Here is a 19,297-nt window from a genome sequence, read left to right as displayed (position 1 = left end):
CCTTCTGGCATCAAGGCACCGCACCACCACGTTTGTGAATGCAGCAGCACCCTTCAGCTTAACCAAGCTCTTCTCAGCTGGGTTTTGCTGCCAAGAAAGGCTGTGAAACTGTGGTGAAATGGCTTCTACTGCACAGCCAGCTTGGGAAGGGCTGCATGTGTCATGTGCCTACACTCCTCCTGCATTAGGGCTCAGATCAGCCTAAAGCAGGCAGGAGTCCCCTTCGTAGTGCAGCTCTTTCTGGTCCACCAACCCCAAAGCTCCTGGCAGAAACAGAAACAGAAGCAGACAGGACAGTTCTACCCACATCTGTTGCTGGGAGGAATGTAGTAGAGGTTATCGGGGGGGCGGGGGGGCGGGGGGGAGGACCAGAAAGAGCTATACCACATGAAGCAATTTTGCTGCTTACTTTAGGCTGATTATAGAGCTCTAAAGCAGGGGGAGCATGCGGGGCAGTTTTACATAGTATCGTGGAACCCCTGATGAGCTTCCATGGTAGCCCAGTTGAGAACAACTGCTATAAAGGGACTTAAGGATTACCTAGTTTCTGGATCCTGACTGGGTTCAGGTATTTAAACTGGGAGCCAAGCTGTTGAGCTTCATTCAATTCAGAGAGTTTCAGATAGGTGAAGTATAACTTGGAATGCTTGGAAAACTTGGGAGATGCCTATGGAGTGTAGAAGCAGTGCCTAAACCTGCAAGTTATAAGCAACAGTTGAATGGGGATTTCCAGAACTAGAGTTTTGAATTGGTCAATTCAGTCAAAGTCCCACTTAAGACACCTAGGTCTTTTTTTGGATCTGGGCCTTCGACACTAGTTTGCTTAGTGTTGAAAGGCTACATAGCTTCTTTGAAAAATATAGACCTAAATGCCTTGATTTGGAATGCTATGTTTAGTATTGTTCACATTAAAACAATGCCACTACAACTTTTAAAGATGTCTCCTAGAAGGCTTGATACTATTTTCAACTCAAAGTTGTTCCAAGGTCAACAGTGTTATTCCATATTCACTTTTGTATAAAAGTGATTTCCTTTTGCAATCATTTACCATGCTCTGCAACTCTCACAATGAATTTATTTGAAGCCTTTCATCAATAAAAATGTAAAGTTTGCCAAAGACATGCACATGGCTACTTTACTTACCATGATATAAATTTTCAATAGGCAGTAAGACCTGATACATGGTCTCACTAACTGAGATTAATTTAAACATGCTACCAAGTTTCATTTTTTTAGAACCACACAAAGTTTTTAGACAGCTAGATTTCAGTTCAGGTTTTATTTGTGTACAAAAATATATTATAATGGAAAAAAGCATTAAAGTTTCCAACTATATAAACTTACAAATATATTTTCAAAACAGCAATTTTAAATTAACATTTCAGCTATATTTTTGAGAAAAAATATAGCACCAGCACATTTAAGTTATCAGATCCTGATTGCTGCAAATACAACTGATGTAATCAGTTAATGCTTATGGAAGATGACTAGTTATGTTTAGAATATGAAAATCTTAGATAGCAAAGTAGACAGTTATCAGATCTGGCAGCAACTTTTCAGTAATCAGTATCACCAGGTCTTCATTGCATCTTTCTGCAAGGAAATATTTGTAGGCAGGCATGATGCCAAAAATCCCTTTGCTTCACATACCTGTGAATATGAAAAAAGAAAGTTTGCATTTCCTTGACATCAAAATATTTTATTTGACGCTTGGTTTCTTAAACTGTCTGATCTTTAATCAACATAAGAGGAGAGGGCCAAAAAACAAAGAAACAAACCAAAGGCTTATATCACTGCACTAATACGAGTCACAATCATCAAAAGACACCTGTGCAGTCAAGTCTAACCTGTTGTATAACTCCCAAGTATGTAATAACTGCTGAAAAAAATGTTTCAGAAATGGTAGATTGAAGCTGGACTTTTTCCCAGCATTACAAAGTCTAAGATAAAGTCAGCATATCAAAGCAGAGGTGGTGACATGGTGAATAAATGAGACTGTGTTGAAATAACCATGACTCATGTGCCAATACACTACACTGCAACACTGCCAGGTGTTAGTCTCCTTCTCCACCTTAGATTTGGCTTGCGTAAGGAAATGGACAATGGGCTCAATGTGCAACAGGCTGCCTCACAAGGACACCTGAAACACAGCTGCGAAAGACCTAGCAGCAAAAACTAGAAGACCGTAGTTGACTCTGGTTTCTGAGTTCTGCGTTCAAAGAAAACAAGCAAGAAAGTTAATGGAAAAAAGTAAAGTGAGGATGCATAAAAATGCTGTTCCTCTGCACAGAGAACACTTAGTCCTGTCGGATTGTCCCCATTCTTTAAAGTAGCACACAAGAAGAATCTACTTACTTGCTAATGTCCTGTCAAGATCAGCAATAAAGTCTTCCAGTTCTTTTGTATCTCCTAACTTTGCTGAAAAATAAGAGAATGAGCTTTTATGCGAGTCTTTGTGCCAACACAAGTAAAGGCCATTAGCAGGCACTTTAATTTTGCAGGAGAAGGGGAGGGAGAATATTTATAATTCTGGCCTAAAATTGCAATTCCTTTATTTTAGGGAGTTATTCATATAATGATACTGATGCAACCCTTCTCTTCTGTTTCTTTAAAGTTTAAAAGTTAGAGATGGAAAAACCTATTAGATCATCTACTCCAGTTATTTCCAAACTCATAGCTCATAGGCAATATGTTGCCAGCAAGATCCTCTGACATTGCTGTCTCTAACAGTGGCAAGAGTGGATGCTTTAAGAGGAAAGCCTTGAACTGGGCATATCTAGAGCCACAGGAAATATGGGGGATGGACTAGATGACTTTAAGATCACTTCCAACCACTACTTCTCAATGATTCTATGATTTTGATTTCCACATATGCATGTTTCTTCAGGTTGACAGGGACAGTAAAGCATGATATTGCATGATGCATGTTGCTTCCTTGGTCTTCTAGTCCTGTATGTCATTTAAACAAAGGGGGCACATCTACATGTGTTTTAATGTGCTCTAGTTAATGTTAAATCTAGTACCTCTGGGTGTTTATACACGTGCTCGGGGGAGGGGGGAGGCACATTAAGTAAAGCTCCTGAAGCATCTTGTGTATCAGCATCCCTGCGCTTAAAAATGGTGGCAGGGTTAGCTTTAGTTAAAGTCAAGCTTTAGTTAAAGTGCCCCCATTGCCATTTTGGTCTGTGGGATCCTTGTAACTCAGAACACCTCCAAAGCATTCTCAGTTATAGTGGGGAGCTGCACTTCTGTCTGCACCTCCTAGTTAACTCTGCAGGAAGGCATTTAGTGAATTAGACCACAGCTTAACTGAGCCAAGAACAAGTTTTTCCTTTAGTTCTGTTGAATCACTGCTGAGTTTGAAGGTCATACTATGAATAACTGATCATAGTACCATATATGTTGTACTTATATGGTTGCTGCTTTTCATATCAATACCAGGAAGACTCATATTCTGATGTACTCAGTGCAAAAATGTCTGAGCTAAGCATATCAGCAAGGATAACAAGTCCAGGTAGAGCACCATGCTAATGAGGTTATACTGCACCATGTCATGTAAATAAACCCTTAAGGATTTGTTCTAATCTTACATATGATCTTTGCTTATCTTACACCACTCAGACTTAAGAAAAAATCTGAATACTTGAAATAAAACTGTTATGAAGACTTACCTTTGCAAGGGGTTACTGCTGGAGATGGTAGAGTTGGAGTAGATATTGTTGGAGAATTAAGCTTTTCATCACTAAAGCTGAAACTGTTTCTGTAGAGTGAATCTGCACCTATAAGAAACATTTGTAGGCATTAGAAACTAAAATGAAAAATCCAAGGCAAGTTTATGAGAAGAAAAAAAAAGAAAAAGGAAACATTTCTAATCTCAGGCAAAAAGTTTCTTGATCAAGCAGAAAGCAGAGACTTTGAAGCCAAAGGTAATATCAGGTCAACTGGTATTCAGCAAGTGTTGTTTCAGTGTCTACTGAGAGAAAGCAACTGTTCTCAGAAGCAGTAACTCATCACTTACATATCCCCATTGAAGCAGTAGTTACTCTACAACAGTTAAATTTACCCTGCTGTGCCTTTTCTGATTCACAATGGTCAGCCATAAAAACATAAGAAGTGCCATACTCAGTCACACCAATGGCCCATCTAGCTCAGTATCCTGTCTCCAACAGTGGCAAAAGTGAACGTGTTAGAGGAAGAGCCTTGAACCAGGTGTGATCTATCCTTTGCTCTCCCTGCCATCCACCATAATTGATTTAGAGATCTCAGAGGATACCTCTGACTGTTTTGTTTAACAGCTAACAGATCTATGAATTTGTCTAGTCTGTTTTTGAACCTGGCTATACTATCTGTGTCTACAACCTCCTGTAGTAACAAATTCAAACATTACCACAGGAGATTGTAGAAGCAGATACAAACTCATTACCATGGAAAGCAAATTGTATAAACTGGAACTGTTTTCAAAATAGCATGAAAAAAACATCCATAGGCGATGCATCAGGGAGCCATTGGGGGTGGGGCTCATACCTCCCCATATTTCTATGCCAACAGTGGGGAGTGGGGTATGGGGCTGCAGTCTGGCCAGAGCCAGGGCCTGGTAGCGACAGGGATGGCAGCGGTGGTGCGATTTCTGCACCAACAGCAGGGTGTGGGTCTGTAGCCCAGCTGAACCTGACATCCAGCAGCAGCAGGGGCGGCAGTGCAGAGTTGTGGCCCCCCGCTGGCAGCACTTACTTGTCGCCCATGAGAACACCTTACACAGAAGCTGTAGAACAGACACAGCCCCATCCAAGTAGGGTCATCATCACAGTATACCAATGATATTACAGTACCAACCTGAATAAGCACAGCATGGAAGAAAGGCAGGTTCATAATGTTGTTGAGAACAAAAAACCTACCCTACTGCCACTAGCCATTCTTTGCATCAGCCACTTGTGACACTTTACATCAGGGGTGGGCAATTTTTTCAGTTGGAGGGTCACTTAAGTTTTGGTGAACTGTCGAGGGCTGCATGGGTAGGGCCCATGGGAGCCCCCCTCAAACAACACCCCTGCCCCCCATTGCACACAGCCCCTGCCACCAGCAGCAGCAGCAGACAGTAAGGCCTTGGGGTGCTCACAGCCCGCAGCAGGTGAAAAGCCCGGTGGTGCACAGTCCTGGAGAGCCCCAGGACTGCACGTGGCTGGGCCGCCAGCAGGGAGACCGGGGAGCTGGCCCAGGTCCATAGAGCCCCTGCCAACCCAGGCTCCACGCTCCTGCCGCCCTGCCCTGGGCCCCGTCAGCCCTAGCCCCAGGGCACCAGTGCAAGCCCCATGCTCCCGCCCACCCCCTCACCCCCACTTTCCCCCCGGCCCCACCCACTGCTCTCCCCCTCAGTCTCCCACCCACCTGCCACTTTCCCCACCCCTGCCTGCCCCCCATTTTCCCTACTTCTCCTCCCACCCACCGCTCTGGCACCACGCAGTTCCCAGTTGCATGGCCAGACTGCAGGATGCAGCAGGTGCCAACCCAGCCCACCCCCCATGGTTCCCAGCTGGCTCCTGCTGTGCTGTCCAGTCCTGGCCATGCACCAGGAACTGCATGGTGCTGGAACCAGCCCGGTATGGCCATCACTGCATGGAGCCAGTCAGAAATTGTGAGGACTGGGCTGTGCCATCAGGGAGAGGGGGGAGCTGGCTTGGGTCCATACAGCCCCTGCCAGCCCAGGCTCCAAGCTCCTACCACCTTGCCCTGGGCCCCCACCAGCCCTGGCCGTGGGGCACCAGCGCAGGCCCTGCACTCCCGCCCAACTGTCGCTGCACTCCCACCTGCCTGCTGCTGCTGCCACTGCCATTTTCCCACCTTCCCTCCCGCTGCCACTGTTTCTCCTCACCCCCCACCCCCATCCATCTGCTGCTCTGGCAGCATGCGGCTCCCGCCTGCATGGCTGGGACTGCAGAACACAGCAGAAGCCAGCTGGAAACTATGGACTGGGGTGTTCACCAGTGACTCTCCCTTCCCCCCTGTTCTTATCTGACTTTGCACTCTTGGGCGAAGGGAGGCAGGGAACAGCTCCATGGTCGCCTGATTGGGAACAGCCCCATGGTTGCCCCATGGGGAACAGCCCCATGCTAGGCAGAGGCTTCTGATTGGGGGTGGGGCAGGGCTGGGCAGGCCTTGCTACAGCTGCCCTAGGGTCCTGCCGCTGGCACCTCACCAGCTTTCAGATAATAATTCATCTTCTAAACTTTTAGGGGCCCCACGGGCCAGATAGAATGGCCTAGTGGGCCGGATCCCACCTGCGGGCTGTATTTTGCCCGCCCCTGCTTTACATGATCCAGTCAGAATAGGGGTGTAAGATTTTTTGTTATTCTGGCTGCTGACTCAAACTTCCTCTCTCTCTCCCTAATCTACTCTACCTCTCTTCAAAGCCCATCTGAAACATCTCCTCCACCTGTCTACATCTCCTTATAATCTCTCTCTGTGCCTTTCTAAATCTTGTATCCTGGAATTAAAATTGTTTTCAATTCAATATCATTTTATTCCACAGAGCTCTGAAGTGCCAGTCCATAAGAAGTGTCCCTACACCACAAAAGGTATTCTACTTTCTGATTTTAGATGATCCTTATGGGAAAGCTGAATGTATTACGGGAAATCAAAAGGTCCAAGTCTTGAATAAATATTTTTGGGCTGGGATGGCACGCAAAGCTTTTATGTTTCAACAACACTAACACTTCTCTGAGGTCCATGGAAATGTGCCTCTTTTCTTAAGCACAGTGCCATGATGTCCGGTGCATGCAAAGTATTAGTCACAGCTCCACTGAGCAAGAGAGTGGTTATTGTGTAAAAGATACTAAGAGCTGCTAGTTCCCACATTATGAGCCAACAACCTGGAAAATGTGGTTCCACAAAACTAACGTTTTCATCTGAATGCAGTAGTGAACTCCATTTATTTGGGACATCTCCAAAGAGGCATATTTAAACTTCCTCCAACTTAAGGGCAATAGTTACTGCATAGTAAGGATGGTAATTCTGCTTAATGGGGATGCCTACAGGTAGATTAATGTCAAGGCATGCTCTCTGCACCTCTCATGGTAGCTTTCAGTCCCTCCTGTACTGTTATACATAGGGAAAATGCAGTGTGCTTCACCCTGGCATATTTGTTTGCTCTTCATGCCCTAGCTACACATGGCCAGCTGCAGCACCAGGTGTCTCACAGCTGCCATTGCATGGCAAACAGCCAACTCGGTTCCTACTTCAGAGCAGACAGGGTCTCCTATCAACTCCACAGGCCTTGAATGGCATCTAGTAAGTGGGAGTGCTTTTGATTTAATGAAAACCGTCCTCTGAGCTTCCTCATTCATCTCTAGCCCACTACAGGGAAGTTATATTTAAACCAAAGCATATGAAGTCACAAGCTGTAATTCTGTTTATAGGTAACTGGAGTAGTGTGCCCCTTTTGCTGAATACTTCCAGAGGCAACTTGAGTAAATTAAGCAAGATGTAGTCAGTTGGTAAGAAGATCTAGAGCTATTCACACAGTAATTTTTATTTATAAATATAGAATCACAGGAATGTATTGCTGGAAAGGACCTCCAGAGATCATCCACAGTCTAGCCCTTGCTCTGACCCAGATCTAGTACACTGTGAGAATCCCTGGCAGATATCTTTAACCTTTTTTTAAAAACCTTCAGTGAAGGAGATTCTACAGCCTCCCAAATGCCTCCACATTACTAGAACCTGAATCAATCTAAATCTTTGCTGCAAATTAAACTGACTTCTTTTTGTCCTTCCCTTACTGGCCATTGGAAAAACAATTGCTCACTGTCCCCTCTATAAGAGCCTTTTACTAACTGGAAGACTTCTGTCCAATGACCCTTCCTCCTTTGAGACTTCTTTCTTCTAGGGAACACATGCACAATTCCTCCAACTTGTCCTCACCAGACATTCTTGCTGCTCTCCCCAGGTTGTCCAAATCTTTGAAAAGTTGGGTGATCAGAACTGAATGCTGTATTCCACTGTGGAATATCAGTAATTATCTCTCAGGGCTGGGTAGAGTGTAATAATTATCTCCCATGTCTTGTAAGAGAGACTACTAAAATCTCTACAATGAGATTTGCCTTTTTTGCTGTTGACCCATACTTAAATTGTGATCCATTATAAAGTAATCCTCCTCCCTCTCCAAGATGCTTTCCTGCCAGATTCCTGCCTAACCAAATAAAACTCAAATACACACAGGACTGAATTCTCAACAACCCTCTTTAACTGAAAAATATAAATATAACTCTTTGGTTTTCTCTGTTCCCATCCTCCAAGCAGATCATAATACTAAACATCCATTTGGCAATTTGTACCTAATATGGCAGGTCAAATACAACTAAATATACAACTTCATGGAAATGTATTGGTTTCTATAAAAGTTTTACTGGAATATCATTCAGGTCAGTGAAAGAGGAGAGAGACAGCTTTTCCTAAAACACTTAGACATTCTTTTCATTCCAAAACAGAACATAACCAAATGTCAAAGTCTTGTCAACTGCCACAAATCAGAACTGTCACTTTCTCATCAGCTCTAATACTAATATATAAGGGGTTTCACCAATAAGATTTTGTTTTTTATTATTCTCAGAAAGTAAAAAAAATATTCTTGGCCAGGTGAAGACACTTCTCCTTCCACGAAATTACTTTGGCAAATGTAAGCAAAAGCATCATCAGAAGAAAAAAAGGAGGAGGAAGTAGTAGTAGAGGAAAAAGAGGAGGAGGAAGATGAGAATACTTCTGATGGCCTCTGTTACAAACTATCATTTGGCTTAGTTTGTGTGTGAGTGAAAAAATAACTGCTAGGAAAACACAGCTTCAATCTTTGCTTTTCCCCAACCACCCTGTCCAGGGCTGTGTTTTTTCACATCCCTCTTAAGACACACTCCAGTACAGGCAAAAGCCTTAGGACTCATAGGAAAATTGGGCTGGAAGGGAGTGCACAAGCTGATCTAGTCCAGCCCCTGCTCAGAGCAAGATCACCCCTGATCATTTTAGACTACTTCCTACCACCCCACAAGCAAAACAGAAATGCTCAGCCACCCACTAGCTAGAAACTGATGACAAAAACCATTACTGCCTTTTCCCATTCCTACACACTGCCAGCTGTGATACCCTACTTGCTAATTAATATTATACTATGGTTTTCCAGTTTAATTCACTGGCAACCTAGTATTTATCAATTACAGCTATTTTGAAGAAACCTGCCTGTAAAAAGCTTTGGACTTCTAAAAACCCACATTTAGCTGTCAAGTTAAATCTCCTGAGTTGGTTTACGTGGAATAGGCTGCAAAATGAAGGGCTTGGAGTATACATGGGTGGATTTTCCTTCAGCAAAATAATTAGTAGTTAGCACTAACCACAGGTTTTTACCATGCCAGAATATAGTTAAACCACAAAGCATATAACCCACTGCAAGGCCATGTAAATATAGAACATTCCCACAAGATAAGCAATAGAGACTTTAGGGATAGCAATTAACTGAAAGAGGAAAGCCTCAGACTTTCTCCTTCAAAAACAGCAATAGAAAAAGTCAGCTATCCAGTGTTCTTTTTATGTGCACTCTACTATCTTCGAGACGGCCACCTACAATAAGATTTTCAAAAGCAGGGATGTCTAGCTTTACTTCCATTGAAGTCAATGGGGTTTCTTACCACAGATTTCAGTGAAAATGGTAAGACCAACCCCAATCATTTTTTGAAAATCCTCAACCCCAACATTGTCAGAGACAACTTTTAAGTAAGAATTAAATTTGCTATAAATATATTTATTATTACATTAAAAAAGGATTCAGCAACATAACTCATAGATTGCATAATTAACCCCCTAGTCAAAATATATTGCTCTTGATGTTTGATTTAAAAGAAGAATTGAAGTACTTAATGCAGCGATTCTCAGCCAGGGTATCTCAGCAACCTGGGGTGCTTTGAGATCCTTTCAAGGGTGTCACAAGCTAGTGAAAACTGAAAGCTGGCATTTTCCAAGAGTGCCTTGAGTCTAACAAGGTAGAGAATCATCAACTTAATGTTTCTAACGTCAGTTAAAAATATTTAATGCATAACAAGTTCATCATGAAATGTATATAGCTATCACAGTCACAGAGGATATGGTTTACTTTTTACAGAACAATGCTCAAGCCTTGATGCACTGTCTTCTCTCCTTTTCTCAGTTATCGACAGTCTGCTACCCATGCTGACACTCCAAGAAAAAAAAGGCAAAAAGCCACGCAGCTTGCACAGCCTGGGCTTGCAGATCTGACAAGCTACAAAAATCTCCCTTTGCTCTCTAGCTGGAAGTTGCCAGGAAGGGATCTGAAGAGCTATAATTTCCAGTTGACATGCATGTCTTCTTATAACATGCAAAGTTTCCCATCCAGTCTCCATTACCCTTGTTATTTGTGAGGCAGTGCTTCTACTTAAATCTTTCCCTTTAATGGTGTTTCCTTTTTTCAGGATTAAAACAATAAAAAACGGGAAAAGACTGATATGTAGAAGTAAGGGTAGGGCAACCAGCAAAAGTAGCAACAACATGGGATTTTTCATGATAGTTGCTTTATTGTTTCCTAACATTGTAGTAACTCACTGGATATTTGAAGCATACTGGGTGCATCTACACATGACACTGTCGCCGTAGCAACACACGAGGGCAACGTAGCATCCACGGGCATCTACATGTGACCAGCAGCTACTTTGCTGTAGCAATGCATTCCCCCGGTATAGTGAACCACTATGGTGAAGAAGCTGCTAAAAATAACCGTGTGCCATGCATATGGCACAGTACAGGCTGTTACTGCACCGTGATTTAGTACTTCCAAAATGATCAGCCATACATAAAAACATAAGAAGTGCCACACACAGTCACACCAATGGCCCATCCAGCCCAGTATCCCATCTTCCAAAAGGAAGTACTAAATCATGGCACAGTAACATTGCCATCGCAACACATGTAGACATGCCCACTGGTTTATTATTAAAGGATTGATAATGAATGCAGGCTTTTCAGGATGAAAACTGCATTATTAACTTAGCATTTTATTTATAGCATATATTAATTTGTTTTGAAAATATAAAATAAAGCTACAACAGCACTAGTTGTTGATTTTGAAAGCTAGCAGCTGATAAGCAAAGAAAGTTTAGTTACTAACCCAAAAATGGTGACCAGATTATAACAGTGAAGCCAGTATCAGGAAAGGGACTAAAAATCATTGTTTTTAATATACAAGGTTTTCATGACCTAGTAAGGTCACCAGTTGAACTGCCATGCACTGATGGCGATGAGTATGAAACATTTCTGTGTGTGAGAACAGATTATGGTTTACTCCAGGGGTGGCTAACCTGAGGCACATGTACCACAGGCAGCATGGGCAGCTTGTGTGTGTGGCACATGGTACACCAGAGAGGGGACAGGCAGCATAGCAGCAGATCAGGCAGGGTGTACAGGGCAGGGAGCAGAAAGCAGACCAACAGGTAAGGCAGGAAGCAGAAAGCAGACCAGAAAGCAGACCAGGCAGGGAAAGCCGCTTAGAGTGGCACGCAGGGAGGGGGCAGGCCTAATTTGTGTCATGTCTGCCCACTGGTTTATTCTATAGGTATTTGTTATAGCTTTTGGTGCAGGATATGCTATAATTAAGGTAGAGGCATTTCCATTCTCAAACCCCTACTTACAGATAAGAATTTAAAATAGGAAAATGAATAGAGAGGTAGGGCAGGTCCACACTTGGAAGCCTTTACTGGTATAGCTTTAATGGTGCACTATACTGCCAAAGCATCCTAAAACTTGTGCCTGCATAGCTTATCCACCACATGTACCTCTCCCAAGCAGAATAAGAGAGATAATCAAAAGTGCAGTTTTCTCAGTCTAGCTGCAACTACACTGCGGGGGCTTTGGCCACCACAGTTTTGTCAGTTCAATTCAGTTTATCAGACTCTTGACCACACAGCTCTACCATCAAAAGTCTGTAATGTAAAGCTGATCTTAGAATTTTACATGAAAGCATGAACTTCACATCAACAGCTATCTAAAGCTCTGTGCAGAAAACTTGAAGATGAAACAAGTACTATTTGTCCTGATTGCTCAGTGACTGGATGGCGTTTGCCACCTTTACTGCTATATGGAGTAAAGAACTGATCTTTGATACTGCAATAAACTACCAATTTTGCTAGTACTGACTCAGCTGAATTGTAAAATAGCTATTAGCTAGCTATTAGCTAGCTGTGTTTCAGGCCAAACATCTTGATTAACATCTATGCAAGCTGTCATTATTTGTATTACAATAAGACTAGAGGCCATTTTTTCTAGGCACTGTGTATAATCACAGCTAAAGAAATACCTTGACCTTTCAGTATTAATAAACAGGACAAAGGACAAAAAGTGGGAGAATTATAGAGAATCATTATCAACATTTACCAGACAAGGATTGGTTTAATAGATTTCATAGATTTCATAGACATTAGGGCTGGAAGGGACCTCACAAGATCATTGGGTCCAGCCCCCTGCCCAAAGGGCAGGCAGTCAGCAGGGGTCAAATGATCCCAGCAAGATAGGCAAATTTGTTAGTGAAACAACCAATCAAAGTGCGGAGCACTGCCATGATGGCGGGGACGGAGCAGTGCTCCCCTCACCCCTCACCCCGCTCCTCGGAGGTGGCAGAGTGCTGCCATGATGGTGGGGACGGAGGGGAAAGAGGGGGGGGGGCTGAGGTCAGCTGTGGTGCTGATGCAGGGTGCTGGTGGAGGGGGATGGTGAGGCAAGCTTCCCCCCCTGCTCCTGGGAGGCAGTGCAGCATGGTGGGTGATGGTGCTCTGTCCCCGCCCATCCCCCGCCCCCCCCTCATTCTTGACGGCCAATTGGCTACTGGCTTCATAAGCCTTCCTACAAAACTACCATTCAGAGAAGGCTATTTGCTGTACTACATGGAACGTTATAGCGTGGCACTCTTGCATCACTTGAAGTCCCTACATTTTGTATCTTTCTAATGTTAAGCCTGATTCTGCAAACACTACATTTTCAAAAGTGGTACAGTTTCAGAAAGCACAGTTTTGATGCCCAATCTTGACACCTGCAGGCTGATTTGAAAAAATGCCAACCACTCTCAGTTCTCATGTACCACGTGTCATCACTACAGGTGCTCAGTGGGCACGTCTGCATGTGCACTTTAATGCACATTAGCCTATTTTAATGCATATTAAAGTATCACAGAAAAGTGCTCTTTCACTAATAAGCATTAAAACAAGCTAATGTGCATTTTTCTAGTACTTCACAATAGAGGTACTAGAGTTAATGAGTATTAATGAACATGTAGATGCACCCAGTATCTTTTAAAATTAAGGCATCTCAGTGTTGGACAATTAAGAAATGAAGTATATAGCAATGGTATTTCTGCTAAGAACCAGATTTGGCCCACTGCAATTTATAGCACAATGAAAATACTTGTAGGCTCATACCAGCCTGACCTTGCAGGTCATTCATAGAATCATAGAAAGTTAGGGTTGGAGGTCATCTAGCCAACCCCTGCTCAGGTCATCTAGTCCAACCCCCTGCTCAAAGCAGAACCATTCCCAACTAGATTATTTCTGGCCAGAGGTTTGTTGAAGCCAGCCTTAAAAACCTCCAAGGATGGAGATTCCACCACCTCTCTAGGTAACCCATTCCAGTGCTTCACCACCCTCCTAGTGAAAACATTTTTTCTAATATCCAACCTAAATTTCCCATTCACAGAGTAATGGCTGCAACAGTAGTCCCTAGATGCAAGTTTATTCCATATACTCTCTCTCCACAACCACGCACACACACACACATGCATGTGTATAAAACATATACCCACACAGTCTACTGAAATTGATGTCAGTAATTTAAGAAGGAGAATTTGTAAGAAGTATACTCTTCTGTTCAACACAGTGTTATAAAGAAATCGTGTCAGCTGCCTTTTGCTGTGCTGCCAATGTGGTTTAGGAATTTGCTCCCTTACAGCCCAGCTTCTTCTTGATTGTGCAGAGACATTTAACATAAGTGTTGCCATGGGAATAGTGAGGTCATACATTTAGCAGTACAACTTCACTAAAAAGAATCAAGTTGGAAGAGAAGCTGAGCTGAGGGAGGAAGCCTATGTCAGAATAGAAATAGCGTTGGTAATTAGCAAACATAGTAAGAGGTATTATGGAAGACACGGGAGTGTAAGCAGATTTATGTTTACATATGACATTTTAACCTCCCACTCTTATGAAAGGCCCTCTTCATGAAAATCTGCCATTCCTCTCTGATTTTACCAAAATTCTCTAGGGCTGAAGAGGGGTTTGCTGCACTGAAAAATGATTTGGAAAAAAAAATACTTGTGTTGTGCCTTTTTAGGGAACTATATTAAAAGATCAAGGAGGAAAATACAGATAAGCAAGGCCATGGGTCTTTAAGTAAATTATAGTACCCAAATAAGTTTGTAATAACACTGTAAATGGTATTTGTGATCTGAGGTTAATGTGAAAAAATGATAGCAAATAAAATGTAAGTAATCTTCATGTCAAACTTAGCTCAGGCTGTTTTCTCTTTCCTGTCCTTTCTTCAAACATAACCTTATCTGCCTGGTAAGGTTCTTTCTGGAGTCGAGTATATTCCTTGGTCATAGTTATGACTACTTAAAAAGGAGGTCTTATGTCAAACTGCAGAAACAATCCTCATCTTCTGTGTTGTTATAAGAGGAACTCTAAGGCAGTCTGGAGAAGTGTTCCCTCTAAGCTATGTGGCATGCGCGGCCGCGCAGACATGCCTGGCAGCGCAGCATGAGCGCGATTGTGCGGCCACGCATGCCACACAGCTTAGAGGGAACGCTGGTCTAGACATTAGGAAACTGCTTTCTTTTGTCAAATTATCATTAATACAATGGTTTTGAAGCCTTTCCTTCAAACTCTCAACTTCTGTCTGTGTCTCTGCTACTTCACTGCAGATATGACAGGGTTTTCTCTGATAAAAAAATCCGCAATTTTTGGATTAAAAAAAGTAACCCCAAATCCACATTGTTCCATGATTAAAATGAAACACCACTAATATATATATCTATACATAGTGGTGTTTCATTTTGATCACAGAAAAATGTAGATTTGGGGTTACTTTTTTAATCTGAAAATTGGGGATTTTTTTTATCAGACAAAACCAGGACCCCTGGATATGACACAGGTTGTCAGTTCTGTAAGGGTCCTTCTGAGCCATCATTTTGTTTTGAGGAGCCAATCTACTTGCTTTTAAGAGCATGCTGTTTCATTAGAGTGCCTCTGCTCTGTAGAATGACAAAGGGCACCAAGGACTGATTAAACACAACTCAAAGTACTTCATACTAATTCTAGTCTATCCATTTTCCAAATGAAATTAGAAGCATGGCAAAAAGTGTAGTAACAATGTCTACAGATAGGCCTAGTTCATGTTAGAAGGGGGTGTGTTGTTTTGTTTTGTTACACACAATTCTCCCTACCATAACTAAGCTTGGGAATGTTTAACTGCTGGTAGCAATAGCAATGCTAGTGTAGACAATGATCCTCAGCTCAGTGTTTCCCAGCCTTTTTCGCCCCACGGCCCACTTACCTAAATAAAAAAGCACCGCAGTACACTGGACATGGAGCAAGTAGGAGGAGGGTGGCACGCAACCATCCAGACACTGATGGGGGGGCATGGCGCGCAGCCAGCTGGACGCTGACAGGGAGGAGTGGTGCACAGCCAGCTGGATGGCATTTTGGGCTGGAGTCATGCCCCCTGCCTGGCTGGAGCCATGCTCCCCATCTGTCTGTGTCTGCAGAAGCAGCGGGGCGGGGCATGGTTCCAGCCAGGCAGGGGGCGTGGCTCCAGCCCAAAATGCCACAGCACACCTGGACGCGTCTGACGGCACACCAGTGTGCCACAACACACCGGTTGGGAAACACTGCTGTAGCTAGCAGTGTTTTAATGTCATATGTTAGATTTTGTCAGAGCACAGTTAGATGAGATTGTGTTGGAAATGCTGGAAATTCCTGAAGCCTTACCTACATTCAGATTCCCACCACTGCAACTGATGGTAGACACAGGGCGCATCTACACGTACACATTTACAGTACAGTAAGCAAAATTTCTGCACAGTACAGGCATGTGTCTAAACGTGCATGGCCATACTGCGTAGTAAACATGGCATCTTATGCCAGCTTGAGCGTAAATGTGATACTTGAATCGTGCAGGTATTAATTTTATGCTTAATTAGTTACTGCACAGTAATGCAGGTGTAAATGCCTTAATGCGCAGTAACATTGTGTGTGGACTGACTTAGGACTAACTTTAGTCCCAAGTCAGTCCATACACAATGCTAATGAACTTTAATGCCTGAATGTGTAGATGCCAGCCTGTTCCCACTTACTAATTTACTGCACAGTAAATTTAAGCCAACATAAATGCACATGTAGACATGCCCACAGGTTCACAAAACAAACTTCAGCAGCCTTAGTGAGTGAAAAAAATACAGTATATGAAAGTCAAATATGATTATTTAATACTGAATCATATAAAATTACCAAAAATAATTGCATATGTATTGTTAGGGTGTCCATCCTTTAACTGATTAAAAGAAAAAGTCCTGGTGATATAAAAAAATACCTTAAATTACAATTGCACAATTTAAGAGTTAAATCAAAACAAAACTATATAGGAAGCTACCTTACCGACAAACTAATGATGCACAGCACAAGTGAAAAAAAGTGTTACTATTATAAATCATTGGAAATAAAAAACTTAAAATTAGTTTTACAAAACTCATCTAAACATTCTGCAGAAAAAAAAATTAAATAAGAATTTTCAAACATATATTGCAAATTAAAATAGTGATCCCATGGCTTTCAGCTAGGAAAGCCAGTTCTTTCAGCCCTACCTCCTAGTCATTTTGCTCTACTATTAATTTTGGCATACTAATGATTTAGTGCCCTCTTCCCGATAAACTAGAAAATCTGATCAAAACCATAGCACCAACAAACCCTGCTGACCTTTCCTGCTCAGTTTCCCATTTTTTGATTGCTCTCAACTTCCTATCATTTGTTTGAATGTGGTGTGTAAACTAACAGTAATAACTGAGTAGACTTAACCCACTTTGTGCACTGTGTAACTCATGCTTTACTTCAAACTGAGCCTCAATGTAAATTATCTTTAAAATGGCAACCTCCAAAGGCAGCAAACAGCCCACTGGAAGGAGAGGCTGACATGGTTTCAAGTACCTCTATAAATTCCATTGTGAAAATTCTTTTAGCTCCTTCTTATTTAGGAAATATTTAGCTATTTGAGGCATGATGAAGTCACCTGGAGTTTTCCTGTTTTCCTTTTTTAGGATGGATTTGAGAGCTTTTGTTTCCTTAAAAAAAAAAGAGAAAAAGAGAACAGAGTGCCTCAGTCTTCTACCAACCAACTGAGACTTTTTTTCCCAATTTTTGGCCAGATTCTGAACTTTTCCACCCCACTTTGATTCTTGTGAAAAGTCTCTTTGACTTTTCTTATAGTATGGCAAGATTCTCCCCAGAGAACAGTCAATGTTAATAGAATCCATAAAGAAAAAAAAAGGACTTTGTCCTTTTCTGATTCTTTCATGAGAACTAACAATTAGTGAGAACTAACAATAAATGTCTGGACCACAGAAGACCAGACTAGACATTCTTGCTATGTCTAAAGAAAAACTAAAAAGAAAACTATTCTTTTTACAGTAAAGAACTCCTGAGAGACTTTCCTTCCATCATTAAATATGGCCAAAAGAAAAGAGCACAACAAAGCTATAAAAAGTCCTGTAGAGGTCACCTTTAATAAGTCACTCGATGAAAGAGGAGTTGGGTCCAGGGGTGCTTAGAGAAGACCTCAGAAGTAAATGAATTAAGGATTTTTGTGGGTGTGGGGAAAATATGAAAGCTGTCTAAATGCTGCTGAATCTCCCCTGCCTTTTACAGCACAGAGACCTTTGTTTCTAAAGAAATGTACATTTCTTTTAGATGACAGAAACTACGGTTGTCCCATCTAGACTGCTGAAGAGATCTATGTCTCTAGTATGAGGACAGCGGGGGAAGAAAATAGCTATTGCTGGCTGGGTGGGAGGGTGGATAAGGAGTTCTCAGTTTAGAAGGTAGAAGTAAAGGCTATTTTTACCTGTCACACCTGGCAACTCCTCTCCTAAGGATTAAGCTGGGCTGCCAGATGAACCAGGCTCTGCAGTGCATGCAGATGTGCTGCCAGAGACACTGGACACAGCAGTCACTGGGGCCATGGGGGAAAGGGTGGAGGAACAGAGGGGCACTCACTCTCTGAGTCGCTGATGCCGCTGCTGTCGCTGACACTGGCGCTGCTCCGCCGCTTCATGCGCGCCAGGTGCTCCTCGTACTGGAAGTGGCGCTTGTCAATGGGCGAGGAGAAATCCTCAAGGACAGCATTGAACTCACCCAGTGCATCGGCCAGGTCTCCAGCATCCTCCAGCAGTGCTGTGGGGAGAGCCCCGGCCAAGCTGAGCACACGGGATGAAGCCAGCAAGGCGCACTAAACACATCCCTGAGCTGCACAGAGCCCTGAGGTGGGATGGGGAGGGTCCAAAACTACCCCATGATCCCCGCTGGGAGGGGACCGGGCCCCCCCCACCAGCCACATCCCTCCAGCTGCACAGAGGAGGGGAGATGGGGACTTGGGACAGGGCAGGGTGAGCTGCTATCGCCACAGGGAGGAGGCAGAGGGACATGTACACATGAGGAGTGGATCTCAACGGAGCAGGGGGCACACATGTGCACACACGTGCACATACACACCCAGATACATGCACGCACACACAGATGCACAAATACACACACACACAGATGCACATGTGCACACATGCACACACGTGCACACATACACTGACAGATTTACATGTACACACAGAAACGCCCACAGATCCACATGCATGCACATGCAGGTGCACAGATACATACGCCCACGTGCCAACGCACCTACACATACATATGCCCACAAGCAGACATGTGCACACTCAAATGCACACCCACACAGATACCTGCACATAGAGAAATACACGTGTACATGCAGATATGTGGATGTGTAAGTCCATGCGCACGGACACATATATATACACAAGTGTACACACAGACACTTGCACGCACAGATATACACGTACGTTCACAGGTGCACACGCACACACAGGTATAGACGCACACAATCCCCCCGTCCCGGTGCACACGCGCACACAGACCCACGCACACGCGCTGCCCCAGCACCCACCTGTGCCCGCCAGGCGCCTCGGCTGCGGCGGCGGCTTCATGCC

The 19,297-nt window shown here is 43.3% G+C and overlaps 1 protein-coding gene across 1 annotated transcript; it reads right to left on the bottom strand.

The window, feature by feature from the left end:
* Window positions 1–1,245: 1,245 nt before the first annotated feature.
* Window positions 1,246–19,294, bottom strand: RGCC (regulator of cell cycle). The gene is made up of 5 exons (XM_014527920.2): window positions 19,255–19,294; window positions 18,294–18,470; window positions 3,672–3,779; window positions 2,356–2,418; window positions 1,246–1,650 (listed from the first exon to the last, which is right to left on the bottom strand). Exons 1-5 carry the CDS (start codon window positions 19,292–19,294, stop codon window positions 1,643–1,645), a joined length of 396 nt encoding a protein of 131 aa, XP_014383406.1. The 3' UTR covers window positions 1,246–1,642.
* Between the last annotated feature and the right edge of the window lie 3 nt (window positions 19,295–19,297).

Source organism: Alligator sinensis, unplaced genomic scaffold (genome assembly GCF_000455745.1).
Source record: "Alligator sinensis unplaced genomic scaffold, ASM45574v1 scaffold59_1, whole genome shotgun sequence".
Lineage (NCBI taxonomy): Eukaryota > Metazoa > Chordata > Crocodylia > Alligatoridae > Alligator > Alligator sinensis.
This window is presented reverse-complemented; position numbering and strand designations above follow the sequence as displayed.

Bases quoted from the DNA above. Each gene is read 5' to 3' on its own strand.
- RGCC (XM_014527920.2), bottom strand. From the start codon at position 19,294: ATGAAGCCGCCGCCGCAGCCGAGGCGCCTGGCGGGCACAG. The intron at 18,471-19,254 runs GTGGGTGCTGGG...CTCTCCCCACAG, and splicing joins GAGGCGCCTGGCGGGCACAG to CACTGCTGGAGGATGCTGGA. The intron at 3,780-18,293 runs GTGAGTGCCCCT...TGTTTCTTATAG, and splicing joins CGGCATCAGCGACTCAGAGA to GTGCAGATTCACTCTACAGA.